Source organism: Lonchura striata, chromosome 5 (assembly GCF_046129695.1).
Source record: "Lonchura striata isolate bLonStr1 chromosome 5, bLonStr1.mat, whole genome shotgun sequence".
NCBI classification, from domain to species: domain Eukaryota; kingdom Metazoa; phylum Chordata; class Aves; order Passeriformes; family Estrildidae; genus Lonchura; species Lonchura striata.
Genome location: NC_134607.1, coordinates 55470990 through 55489902, shown reverse-complemented (window position 1 = coordinate 55489902; position 18913 = coordinate 55470990). Strand labels below are relative to the sequence as shown.

At 35.1% G+C, this 18913-nt stretch overlaps 1 protein-coding gene across 3 annotated transcripts in view; it reads right to left on the bottom strand.

Moving 5' to 3' along the window:
* APAF1 (apoptotic peptidase activating factor 1) overlaps positions 1-18913 on the bottom strand; it is a 29915-nt gene that overhangs the window by 5364 nt on the left and 5638 nt on the right. For all 3 annotated transcript variants that reach the window (XM_021527933.3, XM_021527932.3, XM_021527934.3), the window contains exons 6-23: positions 17175-17287; positions 16521-16652; positions 15901-16139; positions 15182-15349; positions 14260-14391; positions 12308-12421; positions 11524-11702; positions 10004-10130; positions 8008-8133; positions 7274-7405; positions 6471-6596; positions 5252-5413; positions 4855-4983; positions 3974-4099; positions 2998-3117; positions 2276-2401; positions 1807-1932; positions 280-399 (exon numbers count right to left, since the gene is read on the bottom strand). In XM_021527933.3, the coding sequence (XP_021383608.2) occupies positions 280-399; positions 1807-1932; positions 2276-2401; positions 2998-3117; positions 3974-4099; positions 4855-4983; positions 5252-5413; positions 6471-6596; positions 7274-7405; positions 8008-8133; positions 10004-10130; positions 11524-11702; positions 12308-12421; positions 14260-14391; positions 15182-15349; positions 15901-16139; positions 16521-16652; positions 17175-17287 (2497 nt within the window). The remainder of the gene's footprint in view (positions 1-279; positions 400-1806; positions 1933-2275; positions 2402-2997; positions 3118-3973; positions 4100-4854; positions 4984-5251; positions 5414-6470; positions 6597-7273; positions 7406-8007; positions 8134-10003; positions 10131-11523; positions 11703-12307; positions 12422-14259; positions 14392-15181; positions 15350-15900; positions 16140-16520; positions 16653-17174; positions 17288-18913) is intronic.

Sequence of the window (18913 nt, the reverse complement as noted above, 5' to 3'; positions counted from 1 at the left end):
AAGGTTAAAACACTTACACAACAATATATAAAGGATAAAACTCAGCTAGATAGTTCTATTGTGGCAAACATTTTGTTACACTCACTGGTATAGTTAAAATACAACAGTGCAGATATTAATGAAAATAGAAAATCCATAATTTTGTCTTAAAAGTCAGCTTACACTTTACGATTGATTCAGTAAAATGTGTGCCCACACAAAATGTAGGAATTACCAAATGTTACAAAAGACAGTCAAATGTATTTGATGTGATTTCTCAGTTCACAGCCTTTTACTCACCTTAACAGTTCCATCAAATGACCAAGAGAGAATTTTTGAATTTTCCAGAAGTCTAAAATCCTTGATTGCTTCAATGTGCCCTCTTAGAAACACACATTCACTCAACTGCCAATTCCATACCTAATCAAAAAAATCAAATACATTTTTTTAAAAAAGTGAAACAGCAAACATAAGAAGCATGAACTAACTTTCTATTTGTAAGTAACAGGACAAATAACAAGTTCTTATGGTGGTGGTAATTAATTAAAATGCTAGATATTGAAGTGATCCATAATGGAGATGCTGAAGATTGAGAGTGCCATAGTATTTAATGGTCAACTTATGACAGAGTTCCCTATAATACACATATAATCTTATTTGCAAAGTGAATTTGATACTTAAAATTCACTAGTAATTAAAAAAAAAACAAAAACCAATAACTTTCAGGCACCACAGTAGTTTGGGGTTTTAAACCTTTCATCATTACAACATATGGCTCTATGTTGTATAAATTTATTTCATGTTTGCTTACTAAAATCAGATTTATTTTATAATTTTAAAGGGCATTTTGAATGAAGTGGCATTTTGCTTTGCTTTTTTGTAACAAAATGACACTTCTATTTTCAATTCAACTATTCACTGCAAAATGAGTTACGTGTAATTTTTTCTGCACAAGCTATTAAGCATCACTTTACTTTAAACAGCAATGATGCAAAGGTTTTCAAAGGAACAGGTTTCCTGCAGCAGGGCGAACAGAAAGCCACGTGTGCAGGGGACAGTCCTGGGGGCTCAGCCCACCAGAGGCAGCTGAGGGCCAGCAGAAACACTTCCCACAGCACAGCCAGGAGAAGGATCCCAGGCTGAGCATCAGCACCCACGAGTGCTTTGGAGCTCTTGTTCAAACCTTGGACTCAGCTGTGTGGGCTGGAAGCAGCAGCTGGAGCTGCTAGGGATCCTGTCAGCCTCTGAAGTGTCCTGCTGGACACACCAGGGCTCAGCAAGCTCCGAGTGAGACACGGATCTTTACCGCAGAACTGCGCCCAAGGTGGGTAATGCTAACCCAGACACAGCAGAATGCACCTCCGGAGCAAACCCACCTTGCTGAGAGGCAGAGGTTCCTCATTTGAGCCCACATTAGTGCAGCCTCTCTATTTCTAGCTGGTTTTCAGCACTGCACTGGACAGGGTGGGCACACCAGCCTGCTCAGAGACTTTTTACATCATTCCTCAAGACAGTGGAAGCAAGCACACTGACAGACCTACAGCATCCCAAACTCTCATTTCAGAACTGCTCAGTCACCTTGTTTGACAACTAATGTTTCTTTTACTCTTCTCAAAACCTTTCTATCATCCACAGCAGTAAAAACAGAAGATCTGTAATATTCATTCACATAAGGCATAAATAAAAGCTACACTTTCTACAGTCCCTTGCCCTTGGATGGTGCAATGCAGAATACAGTAAACATTTACTGAGTTTAGATTATCTGTTGTATAAAAGCCCTTTATTTTACATAAGGTACAGCATTAGCTTTTTAAATATTGTCCAAACCTGTATAACTGGATCATGAGCACTTGAGATGAGAGTCTGACAGTCAGGTGTAAATCGACAGTGCTGCACTGATGTCCTGTAGGCCTCCAAGGACTTCAGAACCTTCCCATCTGACAACTGTAGTACCTTTACAATGAAGAATGCGATAACTGCATTTATTTGACACACTTGATGAAAACAAGAACATGCAAATTCTTTCTTAAGTTACATGAGATTGTAAATACATGATTTTAAGTCACTGGATTGGAACAACGAAAAATTCCTATTAGTCTGGGTAAAATGAAACTCAGAGCTAGATTATTGGCATTACCATTAAGTCATTTTAATTTAGACATCACTCACAAATGTAAATTGAATTACTATGCTGAAGAGAATTATTAATGAAGTCATCCAAATGACATTTATTTTAAAAGAAAAAGCATAAGAGTGTTTTCCTACTATTTTTAAAATCAGATTTAGGATTTAATACCTTTATTGTTCCACTCTCCTGTCCAAAAGCTGCAAATTTAAGATCTTCGCTTAAGCAACAGCAGGAAATGGGGGATTCTTGGGCTGCTGTCTGCATAATAACATTGTCTGTATTTCCATTGATAAGCTGTAAAATAGGAAGGCAATTAAGGTACTACAATATTTTAAAATTTAAACTTAAATAAATTACAATATAGAGCTGAGAATGACAAAGGGAACAGTTACGAATTTTAAAGTACTAGTTACTTTCATAAACCACTTTGGATGTTGGTGTACTTAGCATTTGGTGTGGCAGGGACCACAGTAGTGAGAGTATAGCCACTGTTTCCTTTAGTGCAAATCTGGGCTCACACCTCTCACTGCCCCAGTTTGAGATGATTCCTTCAGCTGCTACACAGAGCTTTGAAGCAGTACATCATTTGCTGTGTAACACCTGGTCTATAGGTGCTACACACATACTCATTGCTGTGCATGTCTGAGCCACCTAGAGGGCCCACAGACACCCAGCATCAATGTAGAAATTTCCCCTCAAACCCCATTTGTTCACTTACTAAACTAGGCACAGTTTCTAGATACAAAATGGTTATCACACGCTGAGTTATCTGCTACAGATTCAACTCTTGAAAGCCAAGAACAAGAGGTTCTGTCAGTGCTTGCTCAGTTTTCTACTGAAATTTGCAGGTAACAGTCAAACGTACTAAAGCATTAGTAAATACATCTTACTTGTAAATTCTTCTGATTGTAGATGGCTAAAATCATCACTTCACCATTGTGAAACACAACATCTAGTTCGCTCTTCAGCACAGCATCAGAAGACTTGCACACCTTCTTTGTTTCCCAGATCTGTTAAAGAACACAGTGTTTCATTAGTTTTATTAAAGAACAAGACATAAAACTTGCTGAGCAACAGCACCTGTAAACCAAAGGCTTATAAAAGTTGCAAGTAACACTGATTTTTTAAAACAATGAAAATGATGCTTCTGCTGTTTTTGACATTAGGGAACATAGCGCAATTACTATAGTGATTCCAAAGATGAAATAGAACTTATTTTTCCAGGCTGACTACAAGACTCCCCTGTTTAGAGTCATAGCTGTAATATCCAAGATTTTCTTATACAAAGATCAGCATTAAAATCCAATGACAAAAAATATGAAATACAGATTTCTAGATTTCAATTGCTTTCAAACTTTCAGGAATGTATGTGTTAACTTGGGAGAAAGGGAAAGGTTACCTTGGTAGGATATAGTTATATTTTCACAGGTTTTAATGAGACATTGCAATTAGAGAAATCTATCCCAACTAATAACAGCAAATATACCTAACAATGAAACATATCAAGTCTGCTAGAATCCTCAAAAACCTTCAAAATTCCCAATTCAGATAAAATGTAAAACAAAATAGAAGGTTATAATTACTCTTGAAGTGCAACCAGACATTAAGAAAATCATATAGCTATAGAGGAAATTTAGATAAACAGTAAATAAAGCAAAAAAGCCAGCACATTTTACTGCATATGTAAATTATTTTATAACAAATATTTAAATTTATAAATTTATATTGACTACAAACTTACATACCAAATACAGAAGTATATTTTTATGTATTTTATATATGACTTTACAGTAAAAACAATTCCTTAAATGAGTGACATAATACCTATCTAAATTCAGGTATTTCAAAAAAGAAAAGTTATCTTACACGTATTGTCTGGTCATCAGATGAAGTCAGAAATAAAGATCCATCTGGTGAAAATGTCACACAGTGAACCCAGCTCATGTGTCCTCTGCAATATGCCACTTTTGATAAAGAATTAATATTCCATAACTACAATAAAAATATGAAAGACAAACTCAAAAATATTTAGATCGTATTTACAATGAAAATAGTGCAAGTACACTAATTGCTTACTAACTAATTGCATACTTACTAATTAAGAAAATTATTATGCCTTCTAATATTTTCTTAATTCTTATTCTGAAATCAAATGTAACAAGTACTGTGCCTACTTATCAGATTTTGATGGGCAGGGAAATGGAATCAGCAGCCTCTTTAACTGCCATGATTTTAAAAGACACAGGCAAAAAAAAAATCACATTATAAAGTAAATACAAGTTCTACTTGACCGTACAGATTGAAAAACCAAAAGACCTGAAAACAACAATAACAAAAAACCCCAAAATAACCCCAACCCCAAACTTGGGATTTGTACATACCTACTCTAGCCATGCTAGCCTCAAAGTTATTCTAGATTTTTCCTTCCTTCCTATGTACCAGCACACAGAAGGAGAGAGGGTTTGGTGTGAGTTAAGCAATACTCCTGAGAGTGACAAGAGTAGCTTTAGATAAACTAAGTAGACTAATTAAGTTAGATAAAGGGTTCCAGTGTCCAAAGTGAGCATGTAACTTTAAAAAATATTTTCCAGCCAGTATTTTAAATTTAAGAAGCAAATGAAATCTAAAAGAATGGAGCACACCAAAAGTCTGCTAAATTAGCATTTGTTTTATCTCTGCATCCAAGAAACTATCAGGACAAATTAAACATTTAAAGTAGTCTTCAGTGGTATACTGCAGACACTTACCTCAACAGAGCAGTGAGACAAAGCAACTGCTACTAACTCATCCCCAGGACAGAAGTCACAGTATTGGATTGTGCCGTGATGACTGACAATGACTTGAGTTAACAAACCACAGGTGTTGATGTCAAAAAGCTGTGAACACATAATTACAATAGAAACCCTGTTTGAATGACTTTACTACTGACAAACAGCTTATATGCTCAACCCTGTACATTTTTGAATTCAGAAGGTATTTCTCTTAGTCACAGGTTTGTTGGCTATATATTTTTGTTTAGTCACACTCAAAATCAGGCACTTCTATCTGAAAGATCGTAATGGCCTGGAATTTCATCTGTAACCATAATTTCTACCTATACTGTTGTACACTACCTCCAAAAGATTGCTAAAGTGAGGTACTTACCAAAAGTTTATTTTTGGCTACCACCAAAATCTTGTCACCATTTCTGGACCAGGAGCAACATTTTACTAAAACCTCCACATCATCTGGTTGTTCATCTGCATTTTTAAAGAAATCTTTTATCTCAATACTTTTCAGTTCATTGCCTGAGCGTGCTTCCCAAAGCTGGAATAAACAGGAAATAGACACAATCTCTTGGCTGATGTAGGTACAGAATACAACAGGAGAGAGCTCCCAAGTACTTCTTAAGAAAAAAGGGCAGGGAATAAAATACAAAAGCCCTTTGTTACCTTCCCCAGTCAACTAATAGCATTAGAATATTCACAAGTCCAAATGATTTACATATTAAAAAAGGAAAAACACAAATTAAGAAATAAAAACAAACCACAAAGAGGATTATGTTGTAGCAGAACCTTCTCCTTCAGTTTTTCCCTCCTATCATTCCAGCTACAATGCTGCCTGAACTTCTACTTTAAAAAAGAATGCAACCAAAAATAACACCTGCCCTGCAACTCTGTAAACAATCTACTCACCACGAGAAATATGGCACACATCTAGCTTTCCATCTTAACTTCACTGAGGGACCTGCCAAAAATCTAGGGAACACTTCTGTCCCCTTCACCACATTTTTCCTTACAGACAACAGTTACAGCAATCCTTCTTTCCTGATCTAGCAACTACATAGAAACATAAGAGTGTTTAAAGAATTGCAATTCTGAAATACCATAATTCTGTTGCAACTAAAGGCAATAAAAATAATACTTACACTCTCAGAAAAACACAAACCTCTCAGTTTTCTTCTAGTGCATACAAGAAAATGGCACATGGAAATTGCTTTTAATTTTTATATCTCTTCAAAATTCATTTTCAGAGATGACAGAACTTTCAAATAACCTAAAAACTTACTACTATTTCTGGTTAAACAATTTTTACTCCCCACTCAAGTTTTCTTAACAAAGTGCATTGGGGGCAAAAATGTTCAATATGAGGGTAGTTAGAATTTCTTTGTAACTACAAGCAGTCAACTTTTTTTTCCTGGTACTCGACAAGCCATTTCAAAATCTTGCATTACAGATGAGATCAATAATCAACTGTGTCAGGATTTAATTCCTTAAAGCTGATCATGCAGACACAATATTTTCTTATACATATTTTGCATTTGATGCTAAACCTGCCCATCCATCATCAAAATAAAGGGCTGATTTAAAAATATACTGGATACCTTTACTGTTCCATCTGTCGAGCAGCTAGCAACATATTCATCATTTGGTGAAAATCTGCAGTGATTGACAGAATTTTCATGACCTATCATTGTATTTCTACAGTATTTTTCATTCAAATTCCAAATCTGTAAGAGAAATAAACACATAAATATCATCATATTAATGAATTATTCAAAGACAGATCGTTCATGCTCTTCTCAAAATCATACACTGGCAACCAAAACACCACTTTTATTTTTTTCTTAGTTTTACCTACATGCTCATGGACTAGATGCTATGCCCTGGGCTAACCTACAATTTACCTCTATCTGCTAAGATGCATGAAAACTATTAACATCAGAATTACATAAACCTAGTTAAAACTTTCTGTACGGTGCAGACAAGGCCCCCGACCAGTACAAAATTACTGAAAGTTGCCTCAAACTGAGAAAAAGCTTTTGTCTTGCCTCATTCTTTTTCAGCTTCCTAAATTAGAGTTATGTAGCTTACACACTTCAACAAAAATGAAATCTCTCAAGTTAGTCTTGACCAATCTTGAGTATCATCAGACCAAAGCCCTCACCTTCGTGCCCTACCAACAGAGCACTTGCCCATTCTCCTCTGCTGAGTAAAGACACTTCTATTCTGCCCTGCTGAAATCTGATAGCAGAGCTGTAGTCAATATTCGTTATCTGTTGCCCTGTCTGTTCTACCAGGCTCATTTAAAAAAACATTACATCACAGTGTTTAGATAAATTTATACATCAACAACTACTCTGTTATGACAAACAGCATGAGAATAATCTCAACCTTTTCCACTTACTTTGATGAAAGTGTCATTTGAGCAGGTGGCCAGAAGGTACTGACCACTTTTGTTATTGAACTGGCAACAATTGACCTGCTCAGAGTGTTCTTCATACACACACCTACACTGGCCTGTTCTTGAATTCCAGACCTAGGCAGAATTAAAAGATGAAACACACTTTTAAATATATTTAAAGTAATTGTTTTTAAAAATCCAGAAATTATGCTGAAATACAGATAGTCCTAAAACATTTCTAATAGCCCTCAAAAATATTTTGAAGAGGAAGGATTATATATTAAAAAAAAAGAAACAAGACTTTATTAAAGGAAAGGTTACAATTCAGATTAGAATTAAATAATGTCTGGATTTCCAACAAGATTTTGTTACTATAGTGAGGAATTAAAAATGCCAACTATTTCAAAGGTAACAGAAAAGAAACATTAAAATAGAATTATGGATAGATTCATCTCATATTGTGAATAGGACTGGACCCTGAACACATTATCTTCTATTTAAAAAGAAACATCAGATGATACAAATAATATAAGTGGTTAATTCTGCATGCATCATGTTAACATTAAGTATCTTTTATTTCATGTAACAAGTGGAGCTTTTCTGTTTGTCAAGTATTAAATTATCCACATAATATTTAAGACAGTTTAAAACACCTTTTAGTTTTAAGAATCTGTGCTAAGTTAGTTAAACAAAAATTCAAATTAGAAGTTTTTAAAAAAGAATAATCTTTTCCTTACCTTGACTTTTTTATCACTTGAACAAGTTGCTACAAATTCACCATCTGCAGAAAAAGTGCAACAGAGTATTTCATCATCGTGGGCATTTATCTCCAGGAGTCTCTCTCCACTTTCTGCTTTAAACACCTAAACCAAGGAACAGTAAAACCTTATAACTTGCAGACAGTTTGAAAACACGTATATGGGTTTCTTTTAAAATCTCTTTACAGCTCTCTTTATGTAAGTTCTTAAAAAAAGGGTTGATTTTTGAAAGCATTCATAATTTCAGGGACAATAATGTAATTATAAAGTCCTCCAAGGATGACAGAAATTGTAAGAGAGAGAATTAGTGAAAATTGATTTTTCAATATACTTTTGTTCTACCCCCACTCTAAGCTAAGAGCCATGCCCTTTCACAGCCTGTTTTAAGAGTGACTGGAAAACGCAATCTATTAACAAAGTCTAAGATATTTATAAAACTACAAATTCCAGTTTTATATGTATGAGGCACCCATACATCTAAAGTAAGAATTTCAACAGAATTGATAATTGGAGAAACAAAAAACCAAAAATAAGTAGGGAAAAATTGACAGTAAAATTGTCACACATTTCAGTCTCAAGTTAGATATAGGCAATGAAAGGACAGCTGGGGAAAAGTGCTACATATTAATAAATTTCCTCAAATTCTACCATTTAACTTTACAGTGTGGGGTGAGCAGGGGGTAGGAATCAGGTATCCTTTTCCATCTTAGTTTACATATTCTTTATTAAAACAAACTACAAGATGTTCTTTAGAGCATTTTTTCAGATTTTTTTTATTGAACAGAAATACCAATGACAATTAAATGGTTGGTATTTGTTCAAATAAGAACATAAGTACTGAAGTAACAGGAAATCTACCTTCACAGTTCTGCAGAGTATCTGTTCTTAATCCAGCAATCATTTTTTTAAGTAGCCTTGAAAACTGAAAAGCTTAAGCCATAATTAGAAAAAACATTAATAAGCTCAAAGTTTAAAAACAAAAAAAGTTTATGGCTAATTTTTCTATTATTTCTTCAATGAAAGTTTAGTGGGGTGTAAAATGAAGAAAAAAACAAGCAATCTGCAGTGTCAATAATGAGGCCATTAAGTACAGAAGCCCAGCACAGAAACTACAGCACAGCATGAGTACATCCACCAGACATCTCCTGAGTGGATGCCATGATCAAAATTCTGTACAGGCCAGCAAATAAAATAAGCAAATAAAAAAACCCAGTAACAACACAGTAAGTAGCCAAAGGAGCAGCAACTTAGTATTCAACTTCTCAAGCATCCAAAACAATACCAAAGGTTTGCAACAAAGTTGTTCTTTTCCCTTACCTTTGGCTGTCTGAATATGGGTACTTTACCAGGTTACTGGCTGGCTGATTGCTAGTTTTCTTGAGAGCTGGCTGACTCCCCTCCAGGCAGACTGCTGGCAAATTTATATTAGTCACGTTCCTCTCTGTCTCTTCTAATCTGCTTTCTAAGGACTTTGGGACTGTATCCAATTTAATACTGTCCTCAGCCTCAGGTGTTTTCTCCACAGATGTATTTCTTATGCATTAAGGCATTTCACTAATTAAACACCAAAGTGGCATAACATCCCCTACCGTCCCATATAAATAGTAAAGCTGTACCTAAAACACGTTACTGCTCTGCAGTACTGCAGAAGGACTACTGTGACTGGAAGTAACATTTTTTGCAAACAAATATTAAATAAGCTGGGGTGCATTGCTGGGCTGTGACCTTTTCCATGTCATCTCATGTTCACACATTTGGCTAGTGAGGGTACAAACTCTAAAAACTCACTATTCAGCTCTTGAAGATAATGTTTACCATTCTGAACATGCAACTTGGCATTTATGCAATACTACATCCTTTTCAATCATTTGTCTTCAATCACAATCTAGATCCAAGTATTTCCACATAGCAACAGAAGAAAAGTGACAGGACTGTTCAAGAAAAGTTTTTGAACTTGAATTCGTAGGTGTCTTACCTGAAGAGTTTTATCAGCTCCACATGATGCTATTCTTTGTCTATCCTTAGAAAAGCAGGCATGGTAAACTGCATCTCTATGTGGACGAACAACCAGACGGTAGAGATTTTTCAAGGATTTTTTATTTCTACAGGGTAAGACAATTATTTAGATGAGTTTCTTTGTATTATTTAACATCATCTCTAAGAAGATTAACACTTTTTTATACATCTTGAGCAGCAAGCTTTATAAACAAACAAAACAAACAACGCACTACACCCCACCTCTCAGCCTTCATGCTGAACTAATAAAGGAAACAAAGTCCAACATTCACTCAAGGGTTTGTTTTGTGCTCCAACAGTTCCAGCTTAGATACCAAGAAAGGCAACATTTTTATTATCTGAAATATGCTATTTCCAATTATAGACTTTTTACTGAGAATTCTTTTTCTCCTACAGGAAAACTCTTCCTTTTCAAGTATATTAAGAAATACTTGCAGATTTGCTTAGACCCTTGCAAATTTCCTTAATTTCCATGACAATGGCTTGATCCTTACCCCTGGATAGCAAAATAAGATCTGTGACTACCATCACTTTTCAAACACAGATTAGGTACAGGATCTAATTCACCTTAGATGACCCTTGCCTCACTTCAACAAAAACTTAAGAGTTAGTAGCAATCACAATCATCCTGTTTAGCCAGATCTTAACACAGACAGCTAGCACTGTAATGAGATGACTCGGTGATAATGACCAAAACATCTCTCTCCTGAACTAACTGGATATTGACTCTCCTGAACCATGCAATTTCCAAGCAGCTAACAAAATATTCAAAGAGGAGACTAATCTGCCAGGCTCATACTATAATTGCTTGACATGGAGTCACTCACTTTATCAGTACCAAGTACTACAAGTATCAGAAGAGAAACATCAAACAGAATCAAAGAGTTATGTGGTCAACCGACTATTGGAGAAGGTTGGGAAAATGTGTAGATCTGTATACCTTTTCCTTAAACAACTTCCAAAAATACAATAACAGCAAAGGATTGTTTAAATTGGAGAAGTTTCAAGATTGTGTAGAGATTACAATTTCCCATCTCACTACATTATAAAACTTAACAAGTTAGCACAAATCCTCTTCTTTTTAAAGTCACAGTTTACTTAAAAACCTAAAAACATACTCTAACATACCCAATACTGGCACTACAATTCTAACTTTAAAATAAAACTATTTAAGGAAGATTCAAAATATCATATTTTTAACTATGCATTGTTATTTAAAATGAACAATAATTGATCTCAGAAGTAAATATATCACTCAATTTATTTTTATGTAATTATTACTAGGTTGTCACCTTACATATCCAGGGCTCCCCTTCTCCCACAAGTTCTTGAAAATTATTACGCCTTCTTTCCCCAGAAGAAAGCTGCAGCAGTTATTAAAAAGATCCTTTTATTACCATACATGGTATTTAGTTGTACATTAAATTATTTCCTTGGTCAAGGGATCAGCATATCAGCAAATGGGCTGCAGCTACTTACATCCACTCCAAATAAAATGTTCCTGTTTCCCTTTGAGCATGTAGCTTGGCCTGTTGATACACCTCTGATGTCTCGGGCTGGCAAAGACCCAGCTGAATGATGTCAGGAAATGGCTGCCGTCCAAGAAGGTGCCCATTTAAGGACAGAAACTCCTGGAAATTTTCACGCACTGTGCTATCCTAAATATAGAGCAGACATTTGATAACATAGATTTATCTTAGATTTATTTCCTTGCTTTTAAAAATTTCTATACAGCTAATATTATTACAGAAGCCCTTAGCTCTATTTTCTATAAGTTATATTAACAAATAAATACAGTAGATTGAAATATTTCCTTATCCTATTCAGAAAGCACAATAACCTTATTTTTCAAAGAATACTAACAATAGTGTCTTATTCAAGTCACTATTAAGCACTGTGTGAAAGTGACTTATTCAAGTCACTTAAGCAGTGTGAAATATCAGAAAGACTGTTCCAAGAGGTCAGCATAATCCTATGCCTCCTCAAAAGCAGAGTACCTTATGTATTCATCCCTAGGTATTGACCACTATAGTTATTGAGTTCCATGGCCAACCACTTACACACTGAAGGTAAAACAAACAGAAAATTGAGTTTCCTTCATTTTTATCTTCTCCAAGTTAAAAGTTCAATGTAATATAATTTTCATGCTTTGGTTTTAGAAGCGTTCTATATACCTGCCATATACATACATCCAACAAAATGCAATTATGAAACAGAAAATTGTATTTGGAACCAACTGATCATTTACCTTTTAAAATCATACCTTTTGATCCAGGACTGAACTATATTCTACATATTCATGAATCAGGTGAGCAGGCCCCACCAATTCTGTTTTAGCTTTAATCCAATCTAAAGAAAACATAAGGTCACAGAGCTCCTAAAAGAAATACAAATTCAAGTTCAGAGTGTAAGTTTCACAACAGAATCTACTTAGGGGGAAAAAGAAAAATACAGGAAATACATTAGGCATTTAATACACTTCACTACAACCGTCTCAGGTTGAAAACTCAGGTAATTTCCTTTTTCCTGCATCTTAATTGTTTAGTTATAAAACTTCAGTGTACAGAAGATTAAGTTTGTTATTTTAAATTGCTCTTTGATACACCTAGTCAGACAGAGATGGAGGCACAGAGCAATTCTTGACTTCTGCAGCACATGAGACCTGTTTTTTTAACTCTGAAAAAGCTTCTTGTAGTCCAGTCTAGCAAAGATCATTGCTAATAAGGATTGTTGATCTTCCTAAGAGATGCTGAAACTCCTAAAACCATCGGTAAATGATCAAGGGAGTCCTGCCATAACATCCTTTAATTCCTTCAGTGCTCTGGGCTGTATCATATCAGGCCCTATGGACTTGTGAAATTCAACTGATCCAGCCAGTCCCTTACAGTTTCACATTTATCCCCACAAACGAAAAGTCCCTGTTCCCACATTCATGGTCCTCAAAACCAGGGGACTGGGCACACAAGGTCTGTCACTATTATTAAATATTCAGATAAAAACAAGCATTGAACTTTATCCTGATTAGTTAGCTGACCATCTTTAACAAGTATTGGTCCAATGTTTTCTTTAGACCTCCTCAAGAAAAACTGCTTAGCAGCAACACTGCACAGGTGTAAAGCGTATTACAATTTAAAATCAATAAATTCCACAAGGATTAAAATATTATCATCATTAAATAAAGAAAAGGAAATACCTCCTAGCTTTATTAGCCTTCCAACACATAGAAATCATTTCTAAATAATGAAAAATGAGTGATACATGGAACATAAAATGTAGGAAGCATATAAACACAATGAGCCAGGCTAAAAACTTCTGAGAAGCTAATTTTACAAGATGTAGAAAGGCTGCTAATAAAAACATTTTCACAAGACACTGAAACTAAAGATACTAAGATAATAAAATAAATATGATCCAAAACACCTAGATTCATAGTCAACATTAATTATGAAGGTTCCTATAAGAGTGTATTATATGAAAAGTCAGATGAACCATCTTGAAAGAAGCTCAAAAGGTTTGAGTACGTACACATGAAATAAAGCAATTAACAACCAGGACCAAACACTGTTCAAGAAATTTGAAATTCAAATTCAAGTGAAACTACCAATTATTAATATTTCTGCATGATTTGCATCTTATAATAGCTCAATATCTAAAGAAGAGTAGTTGGCAAAAATGCCAGCAATTTTAAGGTGCTAAGACAATTCTGGAAGCAAGAGACTTGCCCATCTAACTCTTCTTGATAGGCTTTTTTTGCTACTGAAATCAGATAATGAATTTTTACATACAAATCTTTTTGACATAAGAGGAAAAAGCTAAGAAGACTTCTGAAGATAAAAAAAGTAACTAACTGATAAAATGATCTAATGAAAGCAATCTACTTGTATTATTACACAATAAAGAGAGCTTGGGTTTCCAAAAAGGTTTAAAGAAGACTTATTATTAAAGCTTCTTAAAAAGGAAAAGAAAACCACAAGCCATTATGGTATAAATAGGAAATCCTCTCAAGAACTGGTTGAAAAGACAAGATACAAAGAGCAGAAATAAAGTAAGGGACAGTGATTAAGCAGCAGACCTCCTAAAGACCCTGTGTTGAGTGTTCACCCAGCTGGACTAAAGTCAAGGGGAAGAGAGGCTCAACTGGGAGAAGGCCTGGAGGGAAAAGCAGAGGTAAGAGTGGGTGAAAAAGGGAAGCACAAGACATGTCTCAGAACCCACCTGCTGCATTTTGGCACCTGCCATGTGATATGCTAGAAAATTATACCAGTACATGCAATCCTCTTGAGACAGAACAGGTGTATTAAGCTTGTAGTATTTCTTGTACTGATTTACTATGTTTTTATGTAGCTCCTGCAAAGTGAAGAAAAACACACTTTTAGCACTGAGGAATTATAAGTATTATTATTATTACATTGTAAATAGCATTGAGGAATAATATTATTTCTCAACTGTAATACATTAACAGTGAAATAAAAAAGCTTGCCTTCCAAAAATTGTACACCTAACCTAATTTATTGCTAAAGACTTCTCCAGAAACATCCTCTGTATATTGAAAGACAGAAAAGCAAGCTGTTAACCCTTCTCAGCTGAGATTAACTACCAAATCTCTCATCTTAAATGTGGGTAGCCAACAACAAAAAAAAATCCTTACATATGAAAATCTAAAGCAAGACAAAAAACTTGCCTTTTCTTTATATCTACTCTTTCTGTTTTGTCTTTCAGAACCAAAACTAAGCCAAACTTACAGGGCATCTTCCTGAAAGTACTGTGTTAAATTGAAAAAAAGGGAACAAAAAGCATTTCTAGCATTAAATAAGAAGTTTCATATTCTGGTTGGGCCTTGATATCTTTGGAACCAACAGTGAAACATTTCATCTCCTGCTGGAAACATCTGATAGAGAAATAATGGTTACAGAGCCTTCTCTCAGTTTAGTCTGCTAGCTGCAGATGGAACCATCAAGAAATCCCCTCACAGTTTCAAGCTGAAAATAAATATTTTTAATTAGTCAGCCTTAAGTTAAATTTAATTTGGACCTATGCTATGAAGCTACTCAGGGTACCATTTAACAAAGCAATATATTGTGAAAGATGCCCAGCTTTGGGGAGTAAAGTTGAATGCCACTATCAGTTGGTACACTACCTGAAGCTGGTTGCGGTTCTTCTCTGTGAGAAAGTCAAGCTGAAGATCATGCAAATAATAATGGAATGACTTCCCATTACGATCACAGAACAACAGTGATTTGTTAACAAATTCCTGTAGTATATCTTCAACTTCTTCAGTTTCCATATCCCAAAGAATACAGAGAACCTAAAAAGTATTCACATATTAACAGAGAAGAGAATCAGAACCAAGTCATAATATGATTTGTATGAATATTAGAAAAGGCCACCAATTAACTGTCAACAAAATGCATGCTAACAAACATAGACACAAAGGGTAATAACCAATTCAATAAGGTATCAATTTCTTCTTACCAAACCACAGGACAGATATTAGAACTCAACCTATCTTTTGTTTATTTGTGCTGATTTATGGTGACCATAAAAGGAGACAAATTCCACATAACATTTTTCAAGTTTTTGGTGAGCTCAATTATAATCTAATTAAAGAACAATATACAGAATGCAGATTAAACTTTAACAGTATGAATATGTTTATTCAGTTATGCTTATTTTAGTTTCACTACTAACAATAAAAGTCGTGATGCAATAATGGAACAAATCTACCCAATCTAGCAATTATTATTAAGTTACATACCGTATAAATTATACATGACAATTATAAATTTTGAGAATTCTTTAAGGTTGTTGTTTGTATCTCATTAAAAAATCCTAAGATTTCTGCACTGCCTTTATTACCTTAGTAGGTACTTTAACATCTTTTGGGAGGATAGAGAGGTCTTTATAGTAGTCTTTGTAATTGTCATCCAGCTGCTCAACACTTATGGACATTGCTTCATCAAGGGCTTCATAATCATAAGAAGAAGATTTTCTTATTCTTTTAAACTGCTTATTCTGCAGCTGCCTGAGATAGTACTCCCAGCGGCTTGGGAAGTCTCGTAATAATGCACCTATCAAGGATATCACAAGAGGAGAACCTGAAGAAAAAGATTAAATCAAATTTAGAGGTCATCAAGGAACACAATCCAATATTTGATGGTCATGTGACTGAAACAAGTAGTATTCCCAATACACTGATTAAATTCTTGAGGTGTGGAACAGAGATAAAATAAACACTCCATGCAGACACTTGCAAACTCCCCATATAATTGTGATGCTGAGAGAAAACATACTGAAGAAAACTACCCAAAAATCAACATGTCTGCTAAGCTTAAAAAAAAAAAACCAGAATATTTAACAAGCACTTGTATTTTACTTAACATATACAGTATTAAAGGATGTTCCCTTCTCTATTTTTAAATCGAACTACAGAATTAAAATTCAGTGGTAAATTGTACGACGAAGAGCAACTAGAGTACCTTTGCATTCTCTTACAAGAGCGTTAGCTTGTTCTGGAAGTTCTGATATTTTCATATTCACAAATAGGGATAAAATCTCCAGTCCTTTCTCATGTGCTAGTCCACTTTCCACATGAACCTCATATTTATTGCCTAGAAACAGAAACATGGAAAAAATTTCAATGAATGCAAAAAAACAAATTGAAATTCAAAATATTTTCCAAGTAGAATCTGGAGCAAAGCTTCATGACTTTTTGCAGTATTTTATAGGACTGAGAAGAGTATCAATTCTACTTATCAGAACCAGCTTGCATTTGAGATATATACACAGAAAAAAACAGACCATAAGCTAATACCCTAATACTTACAAATGCATTACAGGCATACTGGTGAACAGTGTAGAGATAATCTGTCTAACAGCACCAGCGTCACAGAGGTTAATTTCCTCTGTTGAGAATTACCGCACCCATCAATGTAAACACGCAACTTTCAGGATAACATACAACACTTATTGCACAGAGAACATTAAGTCTTTCGAAGCAGACTTCTAAAGCCTTGCCACTTGTGCACGGATTGATAGACAGATTCTATGAGACTATTTTGAAAGCTTACATGAACAAACTGCAGACACAGACACACAAAATCTGTGGTGCAGGAGAGGGAAGTGTTCCTTACCAGCCACAGCATCTGTTACACTCCTGTCCCTGCTCGTGATGAGCACCTGACATTGATTATCAAATGCTTTTAACACCCAGGAATCCCAAATGTCATCCAGGACCAAAAGAGACCTAGTGAGAGAATAAATACTTCAGATCAACTATTAATGCTAAAATAAAGTATTGCATTTTAATAAAGAAACTTTTCATAATTTACAAAGTATCACTGCATAATTTTTTTTACATTAGTATGCACAATATCTTAATAGTATGTCCACAGAATGGTAACAAAGCTGGCAGAGGGTCTGGAAAATGTCCTAAGAGGCATGGCTGAGGGAGCTGGGGTTGTTTCATCTGGAGAAAAGAAGGACTGGGGGGGGACCTCGTCAATCTTTATGACATGAAAGGAGGCTGTAGCCAGGTGGGAGTTGGTCTCTTTGCCATGTCTCAAGTGGAAGGATGAGAGGAAATGGCCTTAAATTGTACCAGGGCAGTTCAGATTAGATATTAGAAAAAATAATTTTCTGTGAAAGAGTGGTTAAGCACTGGAGTAAGTTGCCAAGGGAGGTGGTGGAATCATTGTCTCAAAGCATTCAAGAAGTGTCTGGATGTGGCACTTAGGGGATATGGCTGAAAGGTGATTTTGGTGGTGCTGGGTGGATGGCTGGACTTGATCTTGAAGGTCTCATCCAACCTTGGTGATTCTGTGATTAAATACTGTGCAAGAAGCTGAATGCAGTTACCTCTAAAAGGTATTTACCATTTATTATTTCATAGCCACAACTGAAATGCAAACAACATTTTCAGAAAAATTTCCATTAGTAGATGCCAGGAAAAACAGAATTATTTACTGGATTTAAGTAAATAGGTATCACAAATTAAGAAAAGAGTTGTATAAAACTAGGTAACTCTGACACAGGCTAGTGATAAGCTTTGTGGGAAAACATTCAAGTTTCCTTTTGACTCAAGAGTTTTCAATTTTGTTCTTGTATCTTTGGAAAGCTGTATGAGACTAACCCTCCTGTAAAGCAAGTCTCTTCTTACATAAATGACATTTCATACTGACTACATATTCCAGTTGTATGGCGAGCCACATTTGTAGGTTCCTACATGGACTCTCACCAGAATAATGTACAGTAGACTTCCCTACACCTGCCTATATGTGACAGAGAAGTTACTGAAAATTGTTTTTAAAACATTGAGTTTAAGGGAGCAAGAAGTCAAAAAGACTAGCTGGCAAGCAGATATATGGAAAGAAAGAAAGTTTTGGCTATTGACACCTAATCCTATAAATCGTTTACATTTACTATGCTTGTTTTTTAAGGGATGGAATTTTCCACTCCACTAGTTACTGGTTAAGTTCTCCAATTCTCACTGAAGCACAACAAAACTTCCGCATTTTTGTTCAGCTAAGTGGCGCTTACACCATTGAAACCTATAAATAGAGATTTGATCTTCCTTAAAGAAGTTCATACATATCAGACCACATTCTCAAAGATATATTTAAGTCTTGGATACCCCTATCTCATTTTTATACAACACTTCTATTAATAACCTTTTGATAAATCAGAGGGTTCACAAGAATACTATTATAGCCATAAAGGGCTCGTTTTGTGGCACTTTCATGGTTGAAAAGATGATGAGTGACATGAATTATAGCCCGACTGTTGTTTTTAATTAATCTGAGCACTTCAAAGTCCTTCCATGCATTAGGCACCAGTGATTTTTCTCCTCCAGTCACACCAAAAAATCTAAATT